Source organism: Mus pahari, chromosome 1 (assembly GCF_900095145.1).
Source record: "Mus pahari chromosome 1, PAHARI_EIJ_v1.1, whole genome shotgun sequence".
Taxonomy (NCBI): Eukaryota; Metazoa; Chordata; class Mammalia; order Rodentia; family Muridae; genus Mus; species Mus pahari.
The window spans coordinates 145,929,923-145,949,647 of record NC_034590.1 but is presented as its reverse complement, the minus strand read 5'-3'; the positions used below and the strand labels follow the sequence as shown (position 1 = coordinate 145,949,647).

At 42.2% G+C, this 19,725-nt stretch overlaps 1 protein-coding gene across 1 annotated transcript in view; it reads left to right on the top strand.

Annotated features, from left to right (window-relative positions):
• The window catches only part of Lipa (lipase A, lysosomal acid type), a 34,489-nt gene extending 15,558 nt beyond the window's left edge, over positions 1–18,931 (top strand). The window contains exons 4-10 of the mRNA XM_021205297.2: positions 1,666–1,864; positions 3,813–3,922; positions 5,466–5,602; positions 10,494–10,640; positions 12,008–12,079; positions 16,184–16,255; positions 17,077–18,931. Coding sequence (XP_021060956.1) covers positions 1,666–1,864; positions 3,813–3,922; positions 5,466–5,602; positions 10,494–10,640; positions 12,008–12,079; positions 16,184–16,255; positions 17,077–17,310 — 971 coding nt within the window. The 3' untranslated portion in view covers positions 17,311–18,931. The remainder of the gene's footprint in view (positions 1–1,665; positions 1,865–3,812; positions 3,923–5,465; positions 5,603–10,493; positions 10,641–12,007; positions 12,080–16,183; positions 16,256–17,076) is intronic.
• Positions 18,932–19,725: the final 794 nt, after the last annotated feature.

Below are 19,725 nucleotides of genomic sequence, written 5' to 3'. Positions count from 1 at the left end.
ATGGTTGTGAGCCACCATGTGGTTGCTGGGATTTGAACTCAGGACCTTCGGAAGAGCAGTCGGGTGCTCTTACCTGCTGAGCCATCTCACCAGCCCCAGCATCAGTTTTTGAAGACGCTTTCTTTTCTTCAATGTATAGAATTGGCTTCCTTGTCAAAAATCAAGTGTTTCTTAGTATGTGGGTGTACTTCTGGGTCTTTGATTTGATTCCATTGATCAACCTGTCTGTTTTATGCCAGCACTGTGTGGTTTTTATTATTTCTCTGTAGTGTAGCTTGAGATCATGGATGATGATAACTCCAGAAGTTTTTATTGTACAGAATTGTTTTATGTGTCCTGTATTTTTCATTTTTCCCTATGAAGTTGAGTATTGGTCTTTCAAGGTCTGTAAAGAATTATCCTGGAATGTTGATGGGAATTGTGTTGAATCTGTCGATTGCTTTTGGTAAGATGGCCATATTTACTATGCTAACCCTACCAATCCATGAGCATGGGAGATCTTTCTATCTTCTGAGATCTTCTACAATTTTTTCTTGAGATTTGAAGTTCTTGCCATACAGGTCTTTCACTTGCTTGGTTAGAATTACATCAAGGAATTCTATATTGTTTGTGGGTATTGTGAAAGGTGTTGTTTCCCTAATTTCTTTCTTAGCCTGTTTATCATTTGTATATAGGAGGGCTACTGATTTTTTTTTCCTGGATTTTGCTTTTTACAACAGATTTTGGGTCATATCAAAATTGAGCAGATGCAGGGTTAAATAACCAAGATTTCCAAATTTTGGCAGTATGAATATACTGTATTGTGGCCAGCAGTTGATGTTATCTCTGTTTAGGGTTCAGCCATGGTTGCAAGTGTACAGAGCCATCTCACGGCTCTGTGTTCCTTTCAGTTTATCTCGTTGGAAATAATCGCGCTCAAATTATAGAAATACTTTTTCTTCCCAATTTTTATTAGGTATTTACTTCATTTACATTTCAAATGCTATCCCAAAAGTCCCCTATACCCTCCTCCCCCCCCCCACTCCCTTACCCACCTACTCCCACTTCTTGGCCCTGGTGTTCCCCAGTACAGGGGCATATAACGTTTGCAAGACCAAGGGGCTTTTCTTCCCAATGATGGCCAACTAGGCCATCTTCTGCTACATATGCAGCTAGAGACATGAACTCTTGGGGTACTGGTTAGTTCATATTGTTGTTCCACCTATAGGGTTGCAGACCCCTTCAGCTCCTTGGGTACTTTCTCTAGCTCCTCCATTGGGGGTCCTGTGTTCCATCCGATAGCTGGCTGTGAGCATCCACTTCTGTGTTTGCCAGGCACTGACATAGCTTCACATGAGACAGCTATATCAGGGTCCTTTCAGCAAAATTAGAAATACTTTTAAAGTCCCACCAAATCTATTCCCCCTTTTTGATGCTCAAGTCAATGTTTTGTTACAGGTACGGAAAAACAGAAGAAAAAAAGTGAAGTTTTGCTGCTTCCTCTTTAACACTGTTTAAGGAAAACACAGCCCTCAGGTTTTACAGGCATACGTTGCTGGCTCCATATGTTAATTAGCTTCTGCTGTTCTAATGGCTTTGGTCCTCCTAACAGTTGGCTGTTTAGCCGAGCATCGTGTTTGCTGAGAAGGTTGGAGCTAACAGCTTCTAAACACCAATGTTTTCCAGGTCCCAGACCAGTTGTGTATCTTCAGCACGGCTTGCTGGCAGATTCTAGTAACTGGGTCACAAACCTTGACAACAGCAGCCTGGGCTTCCTCCTGGCGGATGCTGGCTTTGATGTCTGGATGGGAAACAGCAGAGGAAACACCTGGTCTCTGAAGCACAAGACTCTCTCAGTTTCTCAGGATGAATTCTGGGCCTTCAGGTACATATCACAGTTGAGTAGGACTCGTGTCTGTCTGTATCTTTAGCCTCCTGAAGGCAGACAGGTAAAGTTCAAGAGTAACCCCCGAAGTTGTATTAAAAATGGAGCTGAGATCTTATGAAAAGTTGTGAAGCTTGTCAGGGTTTAAAAACAGTCATGAAGGTAAATTTAAATAAGTGATTGCATAAGTGATTAGATCCAGTTAGGAATTCTTAAGGCATTCTTACCATTCCTGGCATTTGGGGTGGGCTGCGAGGTTAACTCCAGACAATCTCCCCACCTCCTCAATAACACTCACATGCATCATGTTTATTCATTCTATTATTCTCTGTCTCTCTCTCTTCCTTACTTACGGCTCCGCCAATGGATTGCTGGGTGATACTTGACACAGGGTATAAACTGTGTTTGTTTCCTCATCGATAAATTGGGGATCAAAAAGTCCTAGCTCATAAAGCTACTGAGGCCTGAAGGAAGAGATTCAAGGAAGAATCCCTCCACAGAGCCTGGGATATTCTAAGTGCTTTCTGACACTGGGATTGTCACTCCCCTCTTCTCTCTCTCTCTCTCTCTCTCTCACACACACACACACACACACACACACACACACACACACAGAGGCTCAAACACTCATCCATACACACATACTCACATATACAGACTTACACACGTATTCACATTCACACACACATATACAGACACACACACACATACATTCACACACACACAAACACATGCTCATACACACATATACACATACTTACATACATACACACATATAGTCTCACACGTTCACACAGATATACATACATACATACATACATACGCTGTTGTGTTTTATAAAAAGGTCAGGGCATATTTGATAGAAGGCAGTATGGTGAAGTGGGAGGGGTACATGAAGAAGCAGGCCCATGCTAAGGCATCCCTTCCCCCTGAGGTACCAGAGAGTACAGGTATAGTGTAGAATAGTTTATTTAGGGCATGGGAAGGTGAGTTGAGAAGGGAGTAGAGATAGAAGGAGAGAGAGAGAAAGATATATATATATATATATATATATATATATATATATATATATATAGAGAGAGAGAGAGAGAGAGAGAGAGAGGGGGGGGGAGGAAGAAGAGGAGGAAGAGGAGGAGGAGGAGGAGGAGGAGGAGGAGGAGAGGCCAGCCAGAAACACATGGAGGGAGGGGAGGGGAGAGAGGGAGAAAGGGGTCAGGCAGAGAAGAAAGTCAGAGAGAATGGGCAGAGAAAGGGAGGAGGGGCCAAACAGCCCCTTTTATAGGAAATCAGCCCTATCTGGCTGTTGGGCAGAGCCTAGAAGGAATGCTAACACACACACACACACACACACACACACACACACACACACACACACAATCTGCTTAAAAGGCTATATCTTAGCGTGCCAGGTATTATAGAAGGTTGGTGTTGTGGATGGTTAAAGGTTTGCTACCCTTTGATAAAACTAGAGTCACTCTGGTCTTGAATCACAGCAGTGAGAACTTTCACCAAAAAAGCAGTTATTAGAATATGTTCACTGTAACACTGTTTATAATAATGAGTACTCAAATGCACACCCGAAGTAAATTCAGTTAAACAAGTGTGGCATATTAACACAATAAGATGAGAACAAACATCTATATTCCCATACCAACACGGAGGAAGCCAGGAGTGAGAGAAGTCATGTGTCTTCAGCCCACTCACAGGCACTGTGTGCAGTGAATCAAGCTCATCAAACCTTCGAGGTGTGTTACCTTTAGGGTGTACAATTCAGCAGGAATGCTGGACACTTCCTTGGTCCTTGGTTAGTGTTCTGAACTCGTGTAGGATTGATTATTCAGCCATGTTCACTGTGTGTTGACACCACTTCATGCTAAGTGTCTGCATGCTATTCTATATTTGTGTGCTATTTCAATTAAAGAGTTCTTTTTTGTTTTTTGGATTAAAGTTTTGATGAGATGGCAAAATATGACCTACCTGCTTCAATTAACTACGTTTTGAATAAAACTGGCCAAGAACAACTCTATTATGTGGGTCATTCTCAAGGCTGCACCATAGGTATGTATACAATAAAGAGGTCAAAGACAATGTTTCGAGAAGTGAAATACAAGAAATGACATTACTTCAAATTCATTTTTTTTAAAATGCCAGACAGAAATCATGAATAAGGCAAGGGATTTTCAGTAATAATCTATAGAAATTCAGAATTTACTATAGATTATCAAGTTTCTTAAAATTGAACGAATTGATGTAGGCTATATGTTATGTGTTTCCCAGTTTAAGGAACATAAGACTGTGAGAGGGTAGAAAAATGGGAAGTTTTCTAGTGTTAGAAACCTTAAAGAGTCAATAAGGAAATAGACTTAAATGTTAACTGCCCCAGGCTGGGTCCATCTCGGAGCTGGCCTAGCCTGTTTGAATCCCAGGGTCTAATCTGTAGCTCCACCCAAAATAGATATATTAGTAATCAAAGAAATTAAGTAAAGTTAAGCATAACTAAACACAAGGATGACAGTTCATATGTCATAGCTTTGGGAAGCTATTTGCATGTTTCGTTCATGTTATTATAAAACTAACATTTTCAGGTGTGTGTGTGTTTGTGTATGTGCGGCAAGTGTGTTGTACAGGCCTGGTCTTAGCTGTCTTTCTCAGGCATTTTCTGTCTTGTTCTTTTGAGATAAAGTCTTGACACTAAATATTGTCTGGCCAGCCAGCCTCATACAAGATTCACCTGTTCATGCCATCCCAGTGCTGAAAATAAAAGTGCAGCCCTCCACACGTGGCTTTTGTGACATGGGCTTTGGGGATTAAACTCAGGTTCTGTTTGTATGTCAGGCACTTTATGGAGTAAGCTGTTTTATTAGTTTAATGTGTTTTTATTGTTATAAATACAAGAACAAAGTTTTACAAAGTTTAAAAACTGCAAAGCAGCACTAAACTTTAAGAGGCATGGAAACATATTCCATCATTTCTTAGATTCTGACATTAGGTGTTCACTAGCACCGTCTTATTCACGACACATGTTCTCCATGGAATACATTCTGCATGGAGACTCACAAAGGGAAAAGCTTGAGTGTTAACATGTTATTAGATTGCCCCACCTTCTAGGAAATAGAGCTGCACACTCGTAATTAATAATACTTCTTTCATGTCTGTTAAAATCCATTGTTTCTAAAGTGTCCTAGGGACAAGTAGCAGCGGGTGATCTAAGAGAAGTGTAAAAGATACTTTCCAGCAACGGGAGTCCAAATGTGGCTTTTGAGTCACTGGTGTTCTGCTTGGATGGTCTGCAAATTAGGGATGAAAAGTGGAGTAGGAGTAGACCTGTGGGGTGGGGCTGTAGGGGTTCATGTTGCCATGGGAACAGGGAAGCCTTTTTGGTTCTCTTATCTTCTTTCTGTGCATATTGTAGACTTAAATCTGGAACCAAATTCAGTTTTTCTGAGCCATTGCGTTTTAAGAACTCTGTTCAGGTGTACAAGGGAAGTGTCACTTGTATAGTTACTGGGCTTCCCCTGTAGGGTACAGTGACTGACCGTTCACATGTTCTTTTGTGAGGAATTCCTAGAAAATATAACTAATTCTTTCTTTTGCACTGCAGGTTTCATAGCTTTTTCACAGATGCCTGAGCTGGCAAAGAAGATTAAAATGTTTTTTGTCTTGGCTCCCGTGTTGTCTCTCGATTTTGCTTCAGGCCCGTTGCTTCAACTGGGACGCTTGCCAGACCCTCTTCTCAAGGTACTTGGGTCCCACCAGTTTCGCTTTTCCTCAGATACTCTCTCCTGAGCTGAGAAATTGGTCATTAGAGGAGAAATGGCAGTGTCCTCTGTACCTGCTCTTACTGGATCAGTGGGTGTGCTTCCCTTCACCCCTCCCCCCTGCAGAGGCAGCTAGGGGGTCTGTCGTGTTAACGGGACACTCAGTGGCATGTTTTCATAGTGAACATGTTAGTCCAGTTCCCTACCCACCGTACAAGGAGGGTACAAGGAAGTCTTTGCAAAGGTACCTTAAGTTCAGAGAGTTGCTTTTCATCCATAGGGCATGTGGGTGTGCAGGAGTGGACAGGAGGTAGGTGACAGGATATGCGCCATTCCTATGTGCCTGTCCCTAGCCATGTAGAATACGATCTAGGACATTATCTTAATAGAGCATATTTTATAATATGACCCGTAAGCATATTAGTGCTTAGCCCCAAAGCTATGCAACTCTAAGCTGTATTCAAACGGGGAAACAGCACTCAGGAGTTTAAGTTCTTTAAGACTGGTTAGTCCATTATTCCTCTCTTATGTATTATATATAGACACGAATGCATGTGAAATCCTATACAGCATTATCAACAGTCATATGCTGTGTATGTGGGTTTTTTTTTTTTTTTTTCATGTTTTGGCTGTGAGCCTTACCTTTAATGGCTGAGCCATACCTCCAGGCCTCTGATGGGTTTTTGACAATGAGAAACCGTGCTTTGGATTGTGGTCCCAACAGATTACAGTGAAGCTGAAAACTACCTATCGACTAATGACATCATAGTCTAACTTACAATTCACAATTTGTGGTGATGTAGTATACAATAATTTATGGTGACAAGAGTTATCTAAAAGGGCCAGGCATATATAGCTTTGCATGTTATTTATGCCATAGTTGGCTGTAACTGCCAGACTAGACACTGCCTAGGATCATTTAAGAAGAGTCCTAATTGAGTAATTATCTAGATCACATTGACTTGTGGCATGTCTGTGGGGGATTGTCTTGACAATTAATTGATACAGGAGGTCCCAGCCCACTGGGGGCAATGTCATCCCCACACAATGGTCCTGGGTTGTATTGGAAAGCTGTCTAAGTGTTAGCCTGTATGTAAATCGGTGAGAAGCTCAATGGCTCTCCCCTTAACTCCTTCTCTGACATTGTCAATGATGGAATGTGAGCTGGATGTGTAAGATGAAATACAGCCTTTTCTCTCCCAGTTTGCTCTTGGTTAGTGTTTCATAACAGCAACTGAAAGCAAGCCAAAATAACGTCATACTTGATTCATACTTGATAATACCTACTACTGGTTTATTCATGGCCTTTCATTTTAATCATTATCTTAGCATGTACTCCTTGGTCTTGCAAAAATGCTTATTGCAAAGGCATGTAGCATGATGTGACAGCAGTGGACTCACACTCACAGCATCTTTTGGTTGTGTCATGAGGTTGTGTCAAGTGATTGACCTGTACCACCTAAGATTGTGTAAGGATATTATTGTGTGAGGGTTGCCCAATGATAATGTTGCTTGAGAACTTGGTTCTTAGAACTTCTCCGTGATATTAAGTGACTCATTACTTCAAGGTAGGTGTAACAAAGCTCCCTCTCTCAGGCCGTTTTTCAAGTCTCTCACAGGAAGTATGTACTTTTCTCTGATCTCAAAACCGGACAGTTACTGCAGTGGAAGAATCATAGTGTTATGCTTCATTGTCTTTTTAACTGCTACTCCGTAGGTTTTGGGTTCTAAAGAGCTACAGTAATTTAGTCAGATTGTTGTGGTAGGAATTCATTGCACCAGCAAACATGCTGATAAAACTTTGTTTTGACTGTCTTTGATAATAGTGCTGATGTGGATTACAGACACTTACAGAAATTACCCGTACTACCTGACTGCTATGCCACCTTCATAATTCCTTCCTTAGGATTACTCAGTTTAGAGGTCTTTTCCTACAGACGCCACTTATGCACATAGAGATGCACCAAGAGAGATGTACTGTTTTGTTTCAATGTGGATGGTATCCAATTCTATAGATTGTTCTGCATGCTGCTTGTCTCTCTCCCCGGGGGGAGCTAGCCTGTGATTTGATTTTCTTATTAAATGTTTCATAGACAGTTTTTGATTATAAAGACCTGCTATTAATTAACTGAACCGCTGTGGATATTCAGGCTGGGGGGCATCTCTAGAGTGGAGACAGGGGAATGTGGTTGCTGCTGTAGGAATGAATGTTCTAAGTCTAGCTTGTTCCCTAGAGTTTATGAGTTATCTTTGTCAATGTAGAAATGTCACACCTCCTCCCAGTCCACTTTGACATTACATTGTGTAAATTCTGGAGTGGGGATCAGGGATCTGTGTTTTTAAAAACATTTTCTGTGATTCTGATGAAGACGGTGGGCCTGGCATTGGGAACCATGGTTTCAAACAAGTGGTTTATGGCATACGCCAGGAAAGTTTAAACAAAAACTCACAAAACAAAACGAGGAAAAAAAAAACAGACAAAAAAGTGAACAAATATTCATAACATATTTGAATTAGTTTCTCTGAAAAATACATGTTGTTTTTGCGGAAGCAAAATGTTCCCCTCTAATCCTTTGAAAAAAAATACGAATATAAAACTTAACAACCCTGTCTTGAAAAACCAAACCAAAACAAAAAAACAAAAAAACAAAAACAAAAACAAAAAAACCAAAAAAGCTTAACAACCCATCGAATGACCATTTTGTAGACACTAAGCCTGGATTGTGAATGGACTAACTTTCCATGCCACATGTCTTTGTCTCCATGTGAAATTTACTTCCTGGTGCTTTTTAGCCAACTCTTTCTTATCACAAGCAATAGAAATCTTAATCAACAGAGATCACAGACTCTCTGTGGATGGGTAAATTTTCTGGAAGAAACTAGAATAGAGTATTCTACATTTAAAGTACTATTTACGTTACAGATCGGATAGCTGACTTTTTTCTTTTTCTTTTTCTTTCTTTTTGTTTGTATTTTTCGAGGCAGGGTTTCTCTGTGTAGCCCTGGCTGTCCTGGAACTCACTTTGTAGACCAGGCTGGCCTCGAACTCAGAAATCCACCTGCCTCTGCCTCCTGAGTGTTGGGATTAAAAGGAGGAAAATGGAAGCTCCGTTTTGCCGTCTTGTGGATTAGCGATAAGCCAGAACCAGGGAATGAGTAGTGGTTACATGTAGTGCTGAGCTCAGCAGCGACATGCAGTTTCTTTCATCAAAGTTGTTGATACTCACCAATCATCCACTCAGAGGCAGAGAAGCAGACTGCATGCACAGCTGCCTTCATTTGAGTTTGCAGCTTCTGCACTCTATTTGCTGGCGTCTACAGGCAAATATTTGCATGTCTTTGGCCCTTTTGGCTTGTAGAAGCATCGTCCTACTCTCTGGCTTCACCATCAATCACTGTTTTCTCTGAGTACATCTTTGTGGCCAGATTTCTTTTCTTTAAAAGGATACTTGAAGGTCCAGCCTCTGTCTGAAAAGACCCAAACTCCAAATACTAACTTTTTCAAATACAGACAGTTAAGACTTAAATGTCGGCCTTTTAAGGGGTCATAACACAACCCACAGCATTTCCTTTGTATAATTTGAATTTTCTTGCTTGTCCTGGAGTTGGTGCGTGTGAGCAAGAGGGCAAAGTGACAGACAGATCTGAGTTTCATATAAGTAAGACCTGTCCCCTATCCCACAGTACATGAAGGCATGCCTTGAGAATGTAGCGACAGTCCTGGTTGTAATGTGTGCACAGATTCAGTTGATTATTGGTTAGGGGCAATGTACACTGAGAATTGGAAAATTTCTTTTACAAAGAGCCGGAGAGCAAGTGAATTTGGCCTTGTGGGCCAAGTGGTTTCTGTAGTTGACTGTCCCTGTCTGCAAAAGTTAGAGATAATTCACAAACTGGTACTGTAGCTATATTCTAGAAAAAACTTAACAGAAGCACATGTGGTGCTGGAGGCAGGGCAGGTGAGGAGTAATGAATTGTCTAATGGGCACAGACGAAAGGATTCTGAGGGTGGATCACAGAGATAATGGCATAAGCGTGAACATGCTTGCCACTGAGCTGAACAGTTAAGCAACGATTCAGATGATACATCTTCTGTGTCTTACCATCATAAAACACCTCATAACAAATTAGCAATAATCATGCATGGCAGCTCACAGCTACAGTCTCAGCCTCTGGGAGACTGAGGCAGCAGGATTTCCATGAGTTTAGGGGCAGCCTGGGCTATATAACAACTATGAAGCCAGCCAGAGCTATACAGCAGGACCCTGTTTTGAAACAAACAAAAACAAACAAACAAACAAACAAACAGTAACCTGCCTATGGGGGAGTAGATTAGACCCATTTGAGAGTAGAGGGAAACACACTTAGTTGGAGCCTCAGGATCTTCTCAGAAGTCCTGTTAGGGACTGTCAACAAATGGTCATGGTCATCTCCCTTTATAATTGTCTACTATATGTTTAACTTTCTGTCTCTGTCTCTGTCTTTTCTTTCTTTCTTTTTTCTTTTTTTGTTTTTTCAAGACAGGGCTTCTCTGTGTAGCCCTGGCTGTCCTGGAACTCACTCTTGTAGACCAGGCAGGCCTTGAATTCAGAACTCCACCTGCCTCTGCCTCCAAAGTGCTGGGATTAAAGGCATGCGCCACCACTGCCCAGCTCTTCAGTCTTTTCTTTGTGGGGGCTTCTTGTCGTGGGTCTCTAAGCACATCTGATTTAGTGTATCTCATCACTTTGCTGTTTTGAATGTTGGTGCACTGCCATTGTGTTCCGGAGGTCCCTGCGGAGATGCTTGTATGCCTGTACTTCTGAAGGCACGTGAAGCTGGAACACCGGGTTGAAATGTTGTCCCATTCTCGGGTTCCTTTGTATTTCCAGGACTTGTTCGGACAGAAGCAATTTCTCCCTCAGACTGTGATGCTGAAGTGGCTGAGCATTCACGTTTGCACTCACGTCATCATGAAGGAGCTTTGCGCGAACATCTTCTTCCTGCTATGTGGCTTCAATGAGAGGAATTTAAATATGGTACATATTTATGATCTATGGATGTGCTTATTTGTTTGAGAGATGCAGACCTGGACCCACCAGACATTAGAGTATCATTTGAGAAATACATGTATCAGCTTTAGCAAATGGTTCCGTCTGCTGCTGCCTTTGGACTCACTCTGCTCAGCTTCCGACACAGAACCTATATAAAAACAGTCAGCGAGTGGATCTGTTACAAGTCATAATATAATCCTAGTAATGTGTTTCTTTTGTTGAAAATATTTAATCTGGGGTTTCTACCCCGCCTTTGACCATTTAGTTCCCAGCTAAAAGACACACACAACCTTTTATATTTATTACAATCTTCAGTCTTCACAAGATCTGGACAGATATCTATCCTCTATGCTATTATGTCTATTTCCCAGCCAATAATTCCATTATATATTTGTCATGTTTCACCTGGGCTGCTCTTAACTCCAATTAGCCAACCCATATGACTCACCTAACCTATGGCAGCTTTCTCCTCTCTTCACCTCTTCATCTCCCCGTTGTGGTTGTCCTCTGCCAAGCCCCGGAACTTAAACCCCGCCCATGTGTCTTCTGCCCCACTATTGGCTGTCAGCATCTTAATTCACCAATCAGAAGTAACTTACGGGCAAATTCACATAGCTTCACTTGGGTCAATGTAAAGTGGACTCTCTTGTCTCTGGGGCAACCAGGTCTTGGGGGCCTGTCTTAAACATTACAATACAGAGCAAGAGACTAAACCTCAACATGTTTCTTTTAAAAACGTGTGTTTAAATCTAGAGTGGATATACATATGTATGTTTGTTACGAAGTGTAAATCTCTGGCTTGTGTTTCTAAATGTATTTTGTGTCTTAGAATGTTGAATTTTGAAAACAGGTTTTTAAATTCTGGAGTAAAGCCAGGCATAAAGTGGTGCATTTCTGTAAGTCCGGCACTTGGGGAGCTGAGTCAGAAGGACCTTGAGTTCAAGTCTAAGTCAGATCCTTTCCCCTAGAAAACAATCTGCAGTGAAGGGGGTAGAGACTTTTAAAAAGCAGTATTTTTTTTTCCTTAATATTAAAGGAAGACATGTTACTTAAAGTTTGGTAATTTAGGGAAACCTGACGAGGTAAGAACTGGCCAGTGGTTGCAGCCTGGTCTCCATTGCACTGACTCCACTCTTGCCTTTCCTTCATAGGTCCTCTGCAGATGTAGACATTTTTGTTGGACATATTCATAGTCAGATAGGCTCTGATCTCCGAGACAGTAACAGTATGGAAAAAAAAAAAAGACTGTTTAGATTTGTATTGTTTTATCCTGTGAAGAGATAAATGTACTTGTGAGTATCGATCGCCTTGACACTATTTTCATTCTTTAATTCATCATATTCATCTTTCAGTCTAGAGTGGATGTGTATACAACACACTGTCCTGCGGGAACTTCTGTGCAAAACCTGCTGCACTGGGGTCAGGTAAGCAAACCAGGGGTACCCCTTTGGACGCGTGTGACGTTAGCATTTGGTAGCGTTTGGACTGGATCAGCCAGGAATCCTCAGAGCATCGCTCTGCATGCTTTCCCCTTTTTTCCTACAGTTACCGCTGCTTGTCACTGGCTTGGTGCCACTTTTGGTATCTCCCATAATATACTCTGAGTTAGGCATGGGCTCATCGGACAGTTATCAGGGTCGAATTGTTTCTTTCTTCTCTCTCTGACATCCGACCCCTTTATTTCCGACTCCGATTCATATATCCTTGTCCTATGCTCCCTTCCTTTTTCCTCCCTGTTTTTTTTAATTGTAGACTAGATTTATTTTATTTCATGTTTGATGAAATGTGGTTCTCTGGGGACAGAAGCTATCATTTCAGCAATAACCTGTGAACACAATGTGCCTGGGACATCAGTGCCTGGGACAAACCAGAGCTGTGGCAATCATGTATGATAATGAGGGTCACTAAGCTTAAAATAGAATTTTGGTCACTTTATCCCATAAGCAATGTATGTCAGTTCCAGAGCACTTGGAGTTCACATACAGATAAAAAAGGTAAGTATCTTCAAGTGGAAATAAGATTATTCTAATAATCCCATCTAGAAAGTAAGGGCACATTTGAAATAGGAAATGTCTCTACATTTGGGACAGGGAATTTCTGAGTTTGCTCGGTGCCTCTTGTTAAATCATTTCAAAGGGAAGCAGCTATAGGTAGAATATGTGATGTTGAAGAGGGTTATTTTTTCCTACTATGGCTTTACAACCTGCTTTCCTTTTCCCACTTGACAGTAATGGAGGATATATTTTCCACATTAGGATATATCTTTGAGAATGATCTTTTCCAACTAACTTTATGCCAAACATGGAATACTTTGCTGCTTAAGCTTCAAACCAAGATGTTCTAACGGTGTCTTAGAAAACAGTTTCTGAGTACTGGGCAGATGCCACTTGCATCAGAACTACTGTGTTCCTTCAAGGATTACACCTTTTACTAAAGCATTCTTTTACATAAAAGTAAGACGTGGGATTGTAAAACTGACTATAAACACTGATTTTTTTAATAATAAAGAATATGGAGTTAGGAGTTGGCTCAGTGGATAAAGGCACTTGCTGCCAAGCCTGATAACCCGAGTTTGATCCTAGAACCTACAAGGACCAAGGTCAGAATGTACTCCACATTGTCCTCTGACCTCTATATACACACACAGACACACAGAGACACACAGACACAGATACACGCGCGCACGCGCGCACACACACACACACACACACACACACAATACACAAATAAACTGACATAGGTAAGATACTTAAAAACATAAATAAGTGCTGGAGAGATGGCTCTGTGTTCAAGAGCAATGGCTGCTCTTCCAGAGGCCCTGAGTTCAATTCCCAGCAACCAACATGGTGGCTCATACAACCATCTTTAATGGGATCTGATGCCTTCTTCTGGTATGTCTGAAGACAGATACAGTGTACTCATATACATAAATAAACAATTCTTTTTAAATAAATACATGGATGGATGGATAGATACTTAGATAGATAGATAGATAGATAGATAGATAGATAGATAGATAGATAGATAGATACATAAATATATAGATACATAGATAGATAGGTAAAATAAACCTGTGGGTCTGCAAATGGCTCAGCAGTTAAAGGGCTGGCTACACAAGCCAGTCAACTTGTAATCAACCCTCAGAACTTACAGAAAGTTCTCTGACCTTCACAGGTGCATACACTCTCTCATCTTGTGCACACAATAATAATAAAAAAATAAATAAGTAAACATGAAAGCAGACTCCTGGGTCCCCTGAGATTCTCATTCATTTGGACTGGAGTATCTATACTTTGGATGTTTATTTTTGCATTTTTATTGCAATGCAAGTTGTACAACTTGCTACCTTTTTTGGCATAACCAATCATGCCATTGTCTCAGGTATGATAGGAATCACTTGCCAGTTCCAAAAGCCCCCTTGTGTACCTGGCTAATGCCTTCCGTGACAACAACTGACCTGCTTTCCTCGCCTTTTCCAGAGTTTGTGTGAGGACAGACATATATTACAGTGCAGTTGTTTGGTGTTTGTCTGGCTGCTGCTTTTCTCGGTTGTTTTTGAGATGATCCATGTTATATTTATCAGTAGTTCAGTCCTTTTTATTCACAAGGATCTGTATTTTTAAAAAGTCCGCCATCAGCCTCTTCCACTAACCAGGTCTGTAAGTCACTGATGGGGGTTAGAGTCTTGTCTGCAGAAGTGTGGTGAGAGCTGCCCTTCCGAAAGCTTCTCTTAAGGAGTTACCTCTTCTGTTATTATTGTGTCAGGAAAGCTGAGAGTCAGGTGACAGATCTTGCTGTGGTTTGGAGCAATGGCCCCAGAACGCACGCTGTCTGTGCCATGGCTGCAGCTCACATTCACCATTTAGAAGATGCCTTAAACCCTGGAAAGCATTGAAATTCACCATGTTCTTCTTTTAGGGCCCCACTACTCTCAAGTGTATTTCTGTTATAGCACATGTTTTCTTCACAAGTCCTCATACTCAAATTCCCCAACATGTGTGAATATTTTACCTCTCTATTTGGACATGTCTCATCCTGGCCTTTCAGGAGCCCTTGGCCATGTTGAGATTGTGGCTGCCTCGAGGCCATGCTGTGTCGTTGTCACAGAAGGGTCTTATTTCATTCTCAGTGTCCCTGGCCCCCCACGAGTGCTGAGTTTGGATGAGCTGTAATCCGACTGTCTGCTCTGATTCTGCCCCCTAAAATCAGCTGATCTCGGTCAAAGTCTGCAAGCTGAGGGCCAAAGCATCGATCTCTAGCCATTGGGATTTCAGCATTTCCAAATCCACAGCTCGGTGGAGACAGCCCTTTGCCTTTTGCCCTTCTGCTCCCTGTGGTGTCCCTCTGTCCACACAGGGGTTACTCTGTACAGCTATTCCCTAGTGTTTTCTTGTCCCTGCCCTCCTGCTGGGCTCTCCCACTGGGCCTTGATACCAGGAGTCAGATGGCCCCAGGAAATGAGGCAGGTGCTCTGCTCATGTTCCACGGTTGTTTATGTTTTTGTTTTTGTTTTTTTTTAAATTCAGTCTAGGACCCTAGTCCACGGGATGCCACACACAACCATGAAGGCTAGATCTTCTGTCCTCCTCAGCTATATCTGCCTGGAAACACCCTTATAGACACAGCCATGCCTAGAGATGTCTCTTAGTTAATTCCAAATTGAGTCAAATTGGCAATCGTAGCATCCATCCTCCAATCCGAATCTGACTAGCTTAGCCTCTTGTTCCCCAGCCAGACCTATTCTTGCCTCTCCACGCCCCCACCCTCCAGTCCTGCCCAGAGCCTGGGTACTTGTTTCTCTTGGAAGAGGCCCATCCTCACCTGGCTTTACCATGCTAGTCACTGCCCCTGAGGTCACAGGTAGAAATAGTCTCCTGGGCCTATCCCACATCTATCCAGGATCTGAATTCTGGAGGCATGTTCCTAGGATCTGCATATTATTCTGACCTCGTATCATTCTGATGTCATCCACTGTAGTGCTGCTAGCTGAGCACATGAGCTCAGGCTAAGTTCCAAGCTAGTCCCCGCTTACCTGGTGCGTGACGTGCGAGAAAGTGGCAAACTGAATGCTGCATACATGTCACTAATTTCATTGTGTGAACATCAGAGAACATGCTGAATGCAAACCATGATAGTTATAGTGTCACTTGGCGATACCACTTGACTTGCTCCCAGTTAACCGTCAGTGTACATGGCCATCTCCAAATAAAATCACTAACTCTTTACAAAAGCCCAAGAAGCAAATGTTAGTGGAAAACCTCCACACAGATAAAGTCCATCTCATAAGGGTAATCCTTCTGGTCATAGCTGCTTTTCCAACCATTCAGTCAGAAATTCAGTTATGTGGTAAAGGAGGCCATAGTACAGTTTTAAATTTATCTTATATAATTATTCGGAAATGATAAATAGACCTGAAATAGGGAGTAACTTGATTTCTGAGGACCTAATTAACCCTAGTAACCTCTTATATTATCTTATAAATTTCAGTGTCTGCTAAGTTTTTTTTTTCTCCAAATTTTACTTTTTAGGTTTTTAAATTCCATAAGCTTCAAGCTTTTGACTGGGGAAGCAGTGAAAAGAATTATTTTCATTACAACCAGGTAAGACTTTTAAAATGGGCTTCATCACCGAAGCCAGCCTAGGCTTCCAGAACCCCGTTGGGCCCAGCTACTGGGGGAATATTCTCGGCAGAATTGTCTGGCTATGACATTTTCTCTCAATCCATTCGGATCTTCCTAGATTCCAGTGGTGGTATGGCCCAGGTCTCCTGTCTCCATCCTTTAGGCTGTACATAAGGGGTCATTGTGATTCAGTAGGATCATAAACATACTCCTTAGAACCAAAGAGCCTTCAGGCAGCTGCTACCTTGCTAGATGCGAGACCTCAGGCATATTACATGGCTTTTGAGCCTTTTCCATTGAGTAAAATTTCCATTTTTGATCACCGTGTTTCCTAAAGCGTGAGAACCTTTCTCTCTGCTTTTCCTAATTCTTGAGATAGCTAGCCCTTGTGCAGGGGCTTAAAGATCAGGAAATGGAGGCATGGAGGATTTGCGTGGTTTCTCTTGCATTCAGAGGGCATGAGGAGATGAGCCCACAGTGCCTCCCTGTTCCCTTGGCTCTACTGCCTTGACTCCACATCTGGGGAAGACCGTGATACTCGCTGGGGATTAAGTGGTCCCTATAGTACAGCAGAGAGGAACAGAGCACAGTTCTACTTCTCCTTGTAACGACTACCTGAAAAACATAATGGAAGCAATTCTTAAAACATGTTTGTTTTTTTTTAATTAAATTTTTACTTTCAAATCAGACTTGCTAGACATTTGTTTTTTAATGGAGATTTCATTTATTAAAATTAAAAAATTATAACAGGAATAATTGCAAAGCTTTCTATGACTCTTTTTTTTTTTCCTCTCTTGTAGAGTTTTCCTCCCTCGTACAACATAAAAGACATGCATCTACCCACTGCTTTGTGGAGTGGGGGCCGGGACTGGCTGGCAGACATCAATGACATCACTATCTTACTGACTCAAATCCCCAAGTTGGTGTACCACAAGAACATTCCTGAGTGGGACCACCTGGATTTTATCTGGGGTTTGGATGCCCCCTGGAAACTGTATGATGAAATAATCAGTCTAATGAAGAAATACCAGTGATCGCTGGACTTGAATACTTCCTCATCAGTAGTGGGGGAAAAGCAGGTGTTTGTTTAATTTCTGTAAAATTCTTGTGTTTTCCTTGTCTAGGTCATTTGTAATTTTTATGTGCAAGAAAATGATGATGTCAAAAGTGTGCATTGCTCTCTGGTTAATAAGAAGCACGCTAGCTGTCTTATGCTTCATTGTGATTGACTAGCAAGCGTCACTACCAGTGATGCCTTTTAAGTATTTAGAAAGTATGGGTTTTACATGGAAAAGTCGTTGTAATCCTTTTGTTTACCTTTCACGGTTGTTTGTGATGCATATGTGCTGTGCATGTACGTGCATAAGTGTGTATGGGCTGTGTTCTGGCCAGCCGTTCCTTGTGTGGAGGTAAGGGCTCACATCAGGGTGTCTTCCTCAGTCACTTTCCCATCTTACTTTTTGAAACAGGGTCTCTTGTTGAACAGGGAGCCTGCTATTTCAGTTACACTGGCTAGCCAGTGAGCCTCCAGGATCTGCCTGTCTCTACCTTCCCTCTCACCAATGCTGCGGAATGGGGTGTCCCAGCCAGCATCTTTACCCTGATTCTAGGGACAGGAACTCAGGTTCTCATGCTTGTGTGGCAAGCCTTTCACTCGCCGAATCATTGCCTCAAACCTTCTGTAGTAGAACAGCTACTCAGTTGCTTTTATATTCCCGCCCAACACAAGTGAACACATACAGGACATTTCCAGCTGTTGTTTGCTAGCAAAAATAAGTCTGCCCGTGACTTGAACCCACGATCAAAAGCTCCTTGCTCTGAGCTTGAGATGGCAGTGCAAACCTGCAATCCTAGTTCTCCAGAGGGTTAGAGAGTGAGACTTTGTCTCTAGAAAACCAAAGACAAAGGCGGGAAAAAAAACCCCGAAGTACTCACTTCTCATCTCTTTGCCTTAGAGGGCTGTCTAGCCCAGGGTTTCTGTGCTTACCTATCCAGACAGCATTTTCATGGTTTTATGCATTAGCTGCCTGGTGAAATCCAGTGTTATCCCAGCTTCTCCAGGAGTAAATATTCTCTCTTCATTTTCATCAGACCTCAATAACAAAAATTTTCAGGCCAAGCCAATTTAAAAAAAAAAAAAAGTGTAGACTCTTGAAAAGCAGCTTGCACTGATTAAAAAAAGAGAACACTTGAAGATTAATACAATGAGCTGTGTTGGTTCTGCATGTGTAGTCTGGTCACTTTTCTGTGGAGGGACAAACCACTAATGTGCCAGAAGTGAATATGGCTGCCGTTATGGTGCCTGCATGAAGCCAAAGCTGGTTGCCGGTGGCAAGTGGTCCAGTTCCCTTTCACACAAATGATGTTTTCAGACAGAGCTCTGCTCAGGAATTTAGCTTTGAGAATCACTGTTGTATGCACAATGTTTTACTGAGCCTGCTTTGCACCTGCGCACAGGAAGCCCACATGGCTTGCTGGTGATGGCTGTCACCAGTTGGACAGTTGATAAGTTTTCTGATATTCTGTATTAGTTACCACAGATATAGGAATATTCCTTGATATTGGCTCATATGGACAGGCAGAATGATACAACTTTGTAACAATTTAAAGGTTTGTATTTAAACTTTTCAATAAATCTCAGCCTCATAGGCCTGAGCATCAGTGTGCTGGTGTTTGCTTTTCAATGGCTAGTCTATACTATTTCTTTTAGCAGGATACAAGATTTTCTTTCTCTACTCTCCCCAAGCCCGGAAACTTCAACCACACAGTCCATGAACAGTTTGGGAGAAAGGAAGGGGAGGCTGGGCCTAGAGAGGGCTGGGTCTGGCTGCATGGTCTGTGTTATGGAGACTCATTTCAGACCTGGCAATAATAAATCCCTTCCCCAGATAGTGGCTGGTTGCAGGCAGAACCTTGGATTGTCACCCACCCCTTTGACAGTATGTGGTCTGACACTGTGGGTACATACTTTGAGTTAGATATGTAAGAACAAGGAGCACCCAGGTAGGCCTAGGGACTGGTACAGCCTCCATGTGGTTTTTCCTGACAGTCTCAGAAAGGGCTGAAGGACTTTCTGGTGCCTTCTACGGCCTGTGAGCTGGAGACTTTTTATAGAGAAATGGGCTGAGGATACCGATCCCAGACGACTGCTCTAGTCACAGAGGCTTTCGGTGCCTGTTCGCATCCATTTGTGTTCTCTCATCCTGGATGCTTAAGCCGTTGTGGCCAACACTCCCCTCCCCATCCTCATCCTGCTAAGGCTCAGCTTTGTGTATTCTAGGCAAGCGCTCCAAGACTGAACTGCATTCCCACCCACTTTCATAGTGTTACTTGGTTTCTCTTGGAGTCTGTGAGAAGGCCTCTGATGCTTTGATGGGAACTCCCTGGGGGTCTTTTCAACCGGCTTTGTGAAGTCCTATGTTGAGCAGAACATAAAGATCTACATAAGG